This window comes from Cheilinus undulatus, linkage group 3 (assembly GCF_018320785.1).
Source record: "Cheilinus undulatus linkage group 3, ASM1832078v1, whole genome shotgun sequence".
Classification (NCBI taxonomy): Eukaryota; Metazoa; Chordata; class Actinopteri; order Labriformes; family Labridae; genus Cheilinus; species Cheilinus undulatus.
This window is the reverse complement of record NC_054867.1, coordinates 53,500,671-53,509,934: the sequence shown is the minus strand read 5'-3', so window position 1 is coordinate 53,509,934 and position 9,264 is coordinate 53,500,671. Positions and strand designations below refer to the sequence as shown.

The window sequence follows — 9,264 nt, the reverse complement described above, 5'->3', positions numbered from 1 at the left end:
ATTGAGTTTAACTGATGTGAAGAAGAGTGAAATAAAACAGCAGAGAGACTTTGGATAGACAGATATGGAGGATCTGTGCGGCACATTTACAGGATTTATTTTATTATGAACAGGAAATTAACTTCTTAAGGATCTATCTGATCAATGAAAACTTCCCCACTGTGAATTAAGTCTGTTTGACTGGCTGAGGTTGGTCTTACTCTTACTGAAACAACACGCTGGCTGGTGGTCATACCAGCCATGCCTCTGATTATGCATCATTCACATTCATCTTTCTATCATTATTAGAAAACCGATACACCAACATTTATCTCGTGTTGGCTGTCCTTGTTGGAAACTTTTGGAAAAGTGGGTGAACATGGTGAGGAGCAAGGGTGCTCCAAAAGTTTTCAACTAGGCCGACTGTTTAGCAACAATGTAGGGAAAAAGGCCCCAACAACCTCAGCTTCACCAACATTCTGTCCATAGCCTTTCATGATGCTATCGTTAAATCCATTAATAGGCTTAAGAAACATGATTTCATTAACAGAGAGCACAATGAGGATAAAGGAGGAGAGAAAGCAGGGACAGAGAGCAAGAGGAGGATGAGGAAGGAGAACACAAGAAAAGAGAGCGAGATGAGGATAATAGAGGAGAAAACAGGGACAGAGATCAAGGTGTGGATGATGCAGAAGAAAAAAGCTGGGACAGATAGCGATCTGAAGATTAGGGTGGGGAAGTAGGAAGGGACAGAAAGAATGTTCCAAAAGTTGCCAAAAAAAAAAGGTTACTAATCAGCAAAACTGAAGGAGAAAAGGCTCCAACATCCCCAGCTTCACCAACATTCCATCCTCTGATGATGCCATCCTTTAATCCTCTAACAGGCTTTAGAAAGATGATGTCATCAATGCCAATAAAACATTCCAATCCTTGCCTTTGAAGATGATGTCATCAAAGAGTACACCCCTAGCTCCACCGGCGTCCTCCTCCATCCTTTGATGATGTCATCTTTAAAGCCTTTAATAGGTTCTTCACAGTCACATGATCCAAAATGTCCGTTGAGGGTCAGGAGGTAGGGGAAGCCATTAGGAATGAATGGAAACAGAGGAAAGTTAGAACTTTAAAGCTCTAAATGGACCTGCACGCTGCAGTTATCATCACAACATTTCTACGTACACTCTTCACTAGTATCCTCACCGTCCACTGATTCACTTCTACTGCTTTCAGCTCTAAAGACCAAAAAAATGCCACGAGTTTCCCAGCTGACCAGCTGGAATTTACTAAGTTTTACACATCCCTACACGCTCACCTGAAAGGGAGGAGGACAAATATCAGACGGTCAGGAGGGACAGGAGAAGGGCACAGGGCTGAAATAAAGAAATCTGACACAGACTATGAGAATCTGGTTTAATAGAGCTCAGAATGTGCTGTAAAGAGTGGAATTCAGATCAGCTGCATGGTGATTATTTATCTCCACAACGGTTCTAAAGACCGGAAAGTACAGCGATGGGTCAAGAAACAAGGACTAGGGAGGTTTCTGTTGTAGAAAGCTAATTAAAAAGGCTAAAAACAAGGCCTAAAGACCCTATAGTAGACGAATATAATAAAGTGGTCTCAGCAGTATCCTAAAATGAGACTTAAAGTGTCCTCTTTGATGCCTTTGAAGTTGAAAAAATGTGACAAAGTGTCCTCTTTGGTGCCTTTGAAGTCGAAAAAATGTGACAAAGTGTCCTCTTTATAGCCCTTGAAGTGGAGATAAAGGGACAAAGTGCCCCCTTTGGAGCCTAGAAAGTGGAGAAAATGAGACAGAGTGCCCTCTTTGGTGCTCTTTCAGATATGCAGGCTTAAAAATTGATTAAGGGTTTTAGCTCACGCTCAAAGGAGGAATCATAGAAGCCGTTAATTCATCAGTTTCAGGATGGACATCTGGCTTGGATTAAAAATCATGGCCACTTCTATGGTCTATATTCTTCAGTTTCATGAGTCAGAATGAAATGACTGAAAAGTAGTCAACTTGAACTTCCTGTGCGAAGAACTCCTGATGTGTCTGTGGCACACACTCAGGTAGAAACACAGCAGGCATGAGTCAGTGTTAGTGTGGGGGAGAGAGAGAGAGAGAGAGAGAGGTGGGAATCCTATTAGACAGTCGGACCTTGAAATAGAAATCCTATGAGAGTAAAATGAGCGGGCAGAGAGAGATCTCATGACAACACAGTAACACACAGCCACACTAACACAGCCACACACAGGTAAAGCGACAAGGGGAGAGAGAGAGAGAGAGAGAGAGAGGGAGAGCGAGAGAGAGAGAGAGAGAGAGAGAGAGAGAGAGAGTAGTGTGAGAATGTGATTCTAGCGGAGAGATCAGGCGTTAGGACCCGGGGGAGACAGGAGCTCCTCAGACAGCTCAATGACGTCAAGCTCACCAACAACAGACAGGGCTGGACCGGAAATTGGGTATCACGTTTTACAAAATAAAACAATCCAATTAAAAATGGAATAAAGATGTGTGGATGTTTTATAAAACAATTGGCTGCAAAAAAGAACAAAAGAAAACCAACAATATAGAGAAACTTTATTAAAAATAAAACATTCTAGGCTTTGGGATCATTTTTTAGCACTGAAACTTAATGTTGCTGAAAAATTTAAAAAAGAGATTCTTTATTAGGGCTTGAGAGGATCAAACGAGTACGAAGAGCACTCTTATTCAGTATAATACTACTACAAATAATAATAATATTAGGAGCAACAATAATAATAATAATAATAATGATAATATATTTTTATTATGATCATCATTATTACTATTTTTATTATAGCTATTGTTAATATTGTAATAATAATAATAATAATAATAACTAGGGGATGCTGAGAGCTGACTTGTGGAAGAACTGCTGAAAATAGCCAAAAGCACAAAAATAGTGTAAAATAGCATAAAATGGCATACAAGTAGCTGAAAATGGCATTCAATAGCTCGAAAAAGGGATAAAAATAGCTGAAGGTAGCACCGCCCTGAGCCCGTGCCATCCACTGTGCGCTCGGATGTTTGCTGCAGTGTTTGGGATGTTCCAAGAGACGTGTGCGCCATGACACGTCCTACATGCATGCACTGTTCGTTACTAGAGCCAAATAAGAGACTTGGGCGTTGAGATTTTCTGTTTTTGTGCTTCGCTTCCTGCTTGTTTGTAAATGGAATTTAATTGCTCAAAAAAGGGATAAAAATAGCTGAAAGTAGCCTAAAAATGCTGATTTTGACCTGTAAGTAGCTGAAAATTGCATAAAAATAGCTGATTTTGGCATGAAAGTAGCTGAAAATAGCATAAAAAAGGTGATTTTGGCATGAAAGTAGCTGAAAATAGCATAAAAGTAGCTGAAAATAGCATAAAAGTAGTAAATTTTGGCCTGAAAGTAGCTGAAAATAGTATAAAATGGCTGATTTAGGCCTTAAAATAGCTGAAAATTGCATTCAATGGCTGAAAATGCATAGAAATAGTTGAAAATAGCATGGAAATAGCCATATTTTTAAAATTATTGAAATTAGACAGGAGAAAAGATTGTTATTATTATTCTAAAAATCCAAACCCTTCTCTTTCTTTAATTCCTTGTTTTATGATTTCACCTTTTTGTTTCTGCTCTGACTTCCTCCTGATGTTACGCATCAGTTTTCACCTCGCTGCCTCATGCTCTTATTCTGAAATCCCCTCATCGGAAGCCCTTTACGCGCCAACCCTTCCCGTCTTTACGCGCGTGTCTGGCCCCCTCGGCTCCGTGCGCTCTCCTCTCCGCTCCTCTCCTCACCGTCAGTCTGTCAGAGAGCGGCTCACCGCGCGCACGCTCTCCGTGACACTCTCGCGCACACGCACACTGTCGGACTCGCTGCGTGGGACCCCCGGAGCAGAGGAACGGAAGGGAACTTCTCTGAGAGTCTTTCCGCCGCGTCTGCTCCACCAATGAGAGGATTTTATTTCTATTTGTCTTCTTTGTGTTTGAGGGGATCACGTTCACGGACCAGAGGGGAGTATGTCAAATAATCTCTGAGAAATCACAAAACAACGACCAGAAGAGAAAGAAGAGACACGAGGATGGATAAACGGAGTTATTCTCGCGCTTTGGCTGCTGCTTTCCTCTACTTTGGACTTTTGGGATTTACTGCAGGACAATTCTTTCCAGGTAAAGACATTTCTTTCCCTCCTCTCTTGATTATCTTTCTCTTTTGGGGCTTTTTTGTTTATTTTTCCTGGGCTGAGTTTCACATTCATGTCCCATCAGTGAGGGACTTTCATGCGTTGTGGAAACTTCAAGAGCACCCAGCTGCTCTAGGGGCGATTTTGTTGGATGTTTGGCTGTGGTTAAAGTCACTTCCATCACATGGTGTTTTGCATGAAGTGGGAATTCTTTCTCCTGTGCGCACATATCAGAGAGAAACGAGCAGAAACGCGCCATGCAAGGCGATGGGTTATCTTTTGGCGCTTTTTGGGTGCAAATCAGCACCACGGGAATGAAGTTTCTGTGCGTTTTGGTGACTTTGAGTGTTTTTAATGTCATTCTTTTGGATATTTGGTGATTATAAGCGTCAGTTTTTGCACACATTCCGTGCCTGTAGTGTGGATTCTTTCTCTCCAAGCGCGCATAACCCTTCACATCCAGCCCAGGTTTCATTGCGCATGCATCAGTCAGAAATGAGCAGAAACAAACGACCTGTATCAGGTTTACGCGGATATGCTGGCTTTATGGCGTGATTTTGCTTGTAAAAGTTGTAGGTTGTAGCTCGTGCCATCCGCTGTGCGCTCCGGATGTTTGCTGCAAAGTTTTGGATGTTCAAAGAAACGTGTGCTCCATGACACGTCCTACATGCATGCACGGTTTGTTACTGAAGCCAAATAAGAGACTTGGGTGTCGATATTTTGGGGGTTTTTTTTGCGCTTCGCTCGCTGCTTGTTTGGAGGCGGTGCGTCTTGGCTCTGATTTAGCCAATATCCATAAAAGACGTGTCTGTTTTGTATTTGTGCATGCATTAGATGCAGAAATAATCACTCCAGAAAACAGAAATGTGGTTGATTTTGCAGCAGGTTTGCGGGCAAACTCGCGCAACTCACGATCGTCCAAGTCCATCCCTCGCAGCGTGATTCAAAAGCTTTAATTTGACCAATAACGCCAAATTTATTGACATCTGCTACACAGAAAGAATTTACCCGTTTAATCAGGGATGCACACCGACACTAGAGGCTGTTATATCTGAGAAATAACGCAGCAGCTCCGGGCACAGCTCTGCAGCAGCCTGCGCTCCTCCGGCACTTGTTACGCGCAGCAGAGGTTTGGAGAGTTTGCTGCTCCTGCTGTGTTTCACAGCTTTGCATCAAATCAGCAGCTTTTATTATGAACAAAAAAACAGAAATGAAAGGTTCACAAGCTGATGAGGCGAACACTTAGAGCAGAAAGTTTGCTCAGCCGCTTAAATCACGCGTAAAACACCACGTTTGGTGTAAATTCAGCTTAAATGTGAGTGGAATGTGGATGCTGTTGTTAAAGGAAGACTGGTGATTGTTTCAAATAAGCTGGAGTACTCTTGTGCACATTTTCCTCTGAGCTAAACTCAAATTTCTCTTTGATTTTATTGTCTAAATGCAACAAATGAAAGTCGAACATGAAACCAGTCACTCAGAAACAGCCAGCAGACTTCCTTAGCCTGCTGGTTTGGATGTTTGCATGAGTCTGCAGCAGCAGCAGCAGCAGCGGGCTCTGAGTTCGCTCCTCTCACGGCACCTTCTGCTTGGTATTCATGACCTGTTCGGCCTTAAAAAGAGACTACTTTGAAGGCAAGACTGGCTCCAAACACGCAGCTCTCCTCTCTTTCTCTCTGGAGCCTCCCTCCTTCTGTCCGTGCGTAATGGTGCAGCGGAGGAAAGCGCTGGTTTGCGCTGTATGCTGTAAAAACAAGTACAAATGTGACTGTATGTGACTGGAACTCAAAGAGGAGCTCTGAAAGGACAGTCCCCATGTTCAAACCTCTAGATGTCATAGTCTAGTCTGCAGTTTGACCTTTTTTACGCAGCAAACTTTGATGATTTGTGGCTGTTTTTCCTCATAAATCACTTTGTCATTAGTTCCCGTATATTCTCGTGTTGTGCTTGTTTCTGTGTGGCAGTGAGGGTTTGTGAGGGTCTGATGGATGTTCCGCTGGTTTCTTTTGTTCTGCTGCCGTTAGGGGGCGACAGTGGCACATCACATTCACACATCACTCTTCCTCTGACTCAAACATCCACAGAGCGCAGAGCTGGTGCTGTGTTTGATTCCTACTGGGTTCTAGTGTTTAAAGAGAGCAGACAGAGGGGGATAACATGATCTGACCCTCAGTCTCGGTGTTGTAGAGGTTTGTTTTTGCCCACTTTTGGTGTTTGGTCCACTCATTTCTCTGATCCTGCCGCTCCAATCACATTTATTGATCACTCTGAAGGAAAATTTTCAGCTTTAAAATGTGAGTAAATGAATCAAAAGTGACATGCAGGCTGGTTTCAAGGTGATAAATGTTTAATTTCTCATCCAATAAATGAAAATAAAATCTTTCTGACGGTTGAAGTGATGCTCTGCTGCAACAAGACTCATAAGAATGTTTGCTGTTTCAGCAATCAGGTCATTTTTAGGCTGTCAGAGTTGGATAGATAGGGCAATAAATGACTTTATTGATAACACCTGGAATTATTAATTATTATTGAGTTTATTAGTTCATTTGCAGCCTGAGTTTCATGTAATTCTTTAGATTCATGGTGAGAAATCTGGTGCTGTCATGCAGTTTACAGTGTTTGTTGAGCAGTGATGTGCACGGGGAGGGTGCGCCCCTGCAGCCCAATTGTTGAAAACACATGTTAAAGTGCCCTCTTGGAAGCCAAAATGCATGTTAAAGTGCCCTCAAGAGCCAGAATGCGTGCTTAAATGCCCTCTTGGGAGACAAAACACACGCTAAAGTGCCCTCAAGAGCCAAAACACGCTAAAGTGCCCTCTTTGGAACCTAAACCAGCGCTAAGGTGCTCTCATGAGCAAAACATGTGCTAAAGTGCCCTCTTGGAAGCCAAAACTTGTGCTAAAGTGCCCCCTTTGGAACCAAAACATACTAAAGTGCCGTCTTTGGAACCAAAACATACTAAAGTGCCGTCTTTGGAACCAAAACATGCTAAAGTGCCCCCTTTGGAACCAAAACATACTAAAGTGCCGTCTTTGGAACCAAAACATGCTAAAGTGCCCTCTTTGGAACCAAAACATGCTAAAGTGCCCTCTTTGGAACCAAAACATGCTAAAGTGCCCTCTTTGGAACCAAAACATGCTAAAGTGCCCTCTTTGGAACCAAAACATGCTAAAGTGCCCTCTTTGGAACCAAAACTTGTGCTAAAGTACCCCCTTTGGAACCAAAACATGCTAAAGTGCCCCCTTTGGAACCAAAACATGCTAAAGTGCCCCCTTTGGAACCAAAACATGCTAAAGTGCCCTCTTTGGAGCCAAAACCAGCGCTAACGTACTCTCATGAGCAAAACACGTGCTAAAGTGCCATCTTGGATGGAAAAACACACTAAACTTTGGAAGTCCATTAGGAACAAGAAATACTATGAAACATTCCTGTTAGGATGACTTTTATGTTGGGCCCTTTTCTGATCTATACTGAGCCAGAACTATATCTGACAGAACCAGTTTGGATTATCTGGTGCTAATATGGTGTTAAAATGCACTAGAATACAGGAAATGGCATCTACTTCATTGAAAATGTTCAGGGGAAGACCCCCAGACCCCCTAGGGATTTATTTATTTATTTCCATGTGTTCTTCACAGTCCAATGTTGAATCTACACAGTTCTTGTGGATGCTGATCCTAACTACAAACTAACTTGAGCAGTCTGTCTAGTTAGTCTGTTTTAAGGCTATATAATGTGCCATTTGTAGAACATATAAACATGTTTAAGGTGCCCTGGAAAACACGCCAAACTTCGTGCCCTCTTCAGTGGCGAGAACACGCTGTATGTGCCCTTTTTTTTTTTCTTTTTGCCCCTGCTCTTGAAACGTCTGTGCACGCCACTGGATCTGACCCTCAGTCTCGGCGTTGAAGAGGTTTGTTTTTGCCTCCTTGTTTTTCCTCTGTAGGTGTTTGGTCCTCTCATTTCTCTGATCCTGCCGCTCCAATCACATTTATTGATCACTCTGAAGGAAAAGTTTCAGCTTTAAAATGTGAGGAAGTGAATCAAAAGTGACATGCAGGCTGGTTTCAAGGTGATAAATGTTTAATTTCTCATCCAGTGAATGAAAATAAAATCTTTCTTGCAGCAACAAGACTCATAAAAATGTTTGCTGTTTCAGTAATCAGGTCATTTTTAGGCTGTCGGAGTTGGATAGACAGGGCAATAAATGTTATTGTTAACATCTGTAATTATTGGTTATTACTGAGTTTATTAGTTCATTTTTGCAGACTGACTGTCATGTAATTCTTTATATTCATGGTGAGAAATCTGGTGTTATCATGCAGCATGTTTGAGTGTTTGTTGAGGCTTTTATTTTGAAAGAATCAGTTGTTTTATTGGCACCAGGTGACGTCAATGTTATGGGCAGGCAGGGGCGTAACTAGGGATTTAGGGCCCCCAGAAAGTATATTAGACAGGGCCCCCCTCAGTGCTTAATCTGTTAATCTTCAGGTCCCAGAATGCAGACCGGGTGTTGTTCCAGCGGTAAGGGGGAAACAAAAAAGTCATGGCATACATCAAAAAATGAAAATCAGTGCCTTGTGCAAAAACGGGCCAAGAAGATCATATGACTGCAAACAACCTATTAACCTAAATGATTAAGGAAAGAATCAGCTGCAGAGAAGCACGTACCATCGCCTATCGACGGAGAGCGTCTCTCTCTCTGAGCGGCAGCTGTGAGTCAAATCTGGCATGTTTCAGCACCAAGGACAGTTCATGAAGCCACTCTCAGCAGAAACATTACTAAACTTTTACTACACAAAAACCCACTCAGTTGAAACAAATACTTATGCAATTTATATTTATGCAAAGAGCTCATGTTAAGGCACGGCGGCCAAATTTATAAATGAAACTTGGTCTTACCCTAAAGTAGCAATATGTGACGCTTTGACATGGATGAACCGCTGCTTTTTTCTCTCAGGTCTGTCCCGTTAGTCCTGCTGTGATTCAGGTCTGTCCTGTTAGTCCTGCTGTGATTCAGGTCTGTCCCGTTAGTCCTGCTGTGATTCAGGTCTGTCCCGTTAGTCCTGCTGTGATTCAGGTCTGTCCTGTTAGTCCTGCTGTGATTC

General features: G+C 42.4%; 1 protein-coding gene across 1 annotated transcript in view; it reads left to right on the top strand.

The window, feature by feature from the left end:
• Positions 1 to 3,997: 3,997 nt before the first annotated feature.
• ptprt (protein tyrosine phosphatase receptor type T) overlaps positions 3,998 to 9,264 on the top strand; it is a 516,342-nt gene continuing 511,075 nt past the window's right edge. The window contains exon 1 of the mRNA XM_041782769.1: positions 3,998 to 4,146. Within this exon, the coding sequence (XP_041638703.1) occupies positions 4,059 to 4,146 (88 nt within the window). The 5' untranslated portion in view covers positions 3,998 to 4,058. The remainder of the gene's footprint in view (positions 4,147 to 9,264) is intronic.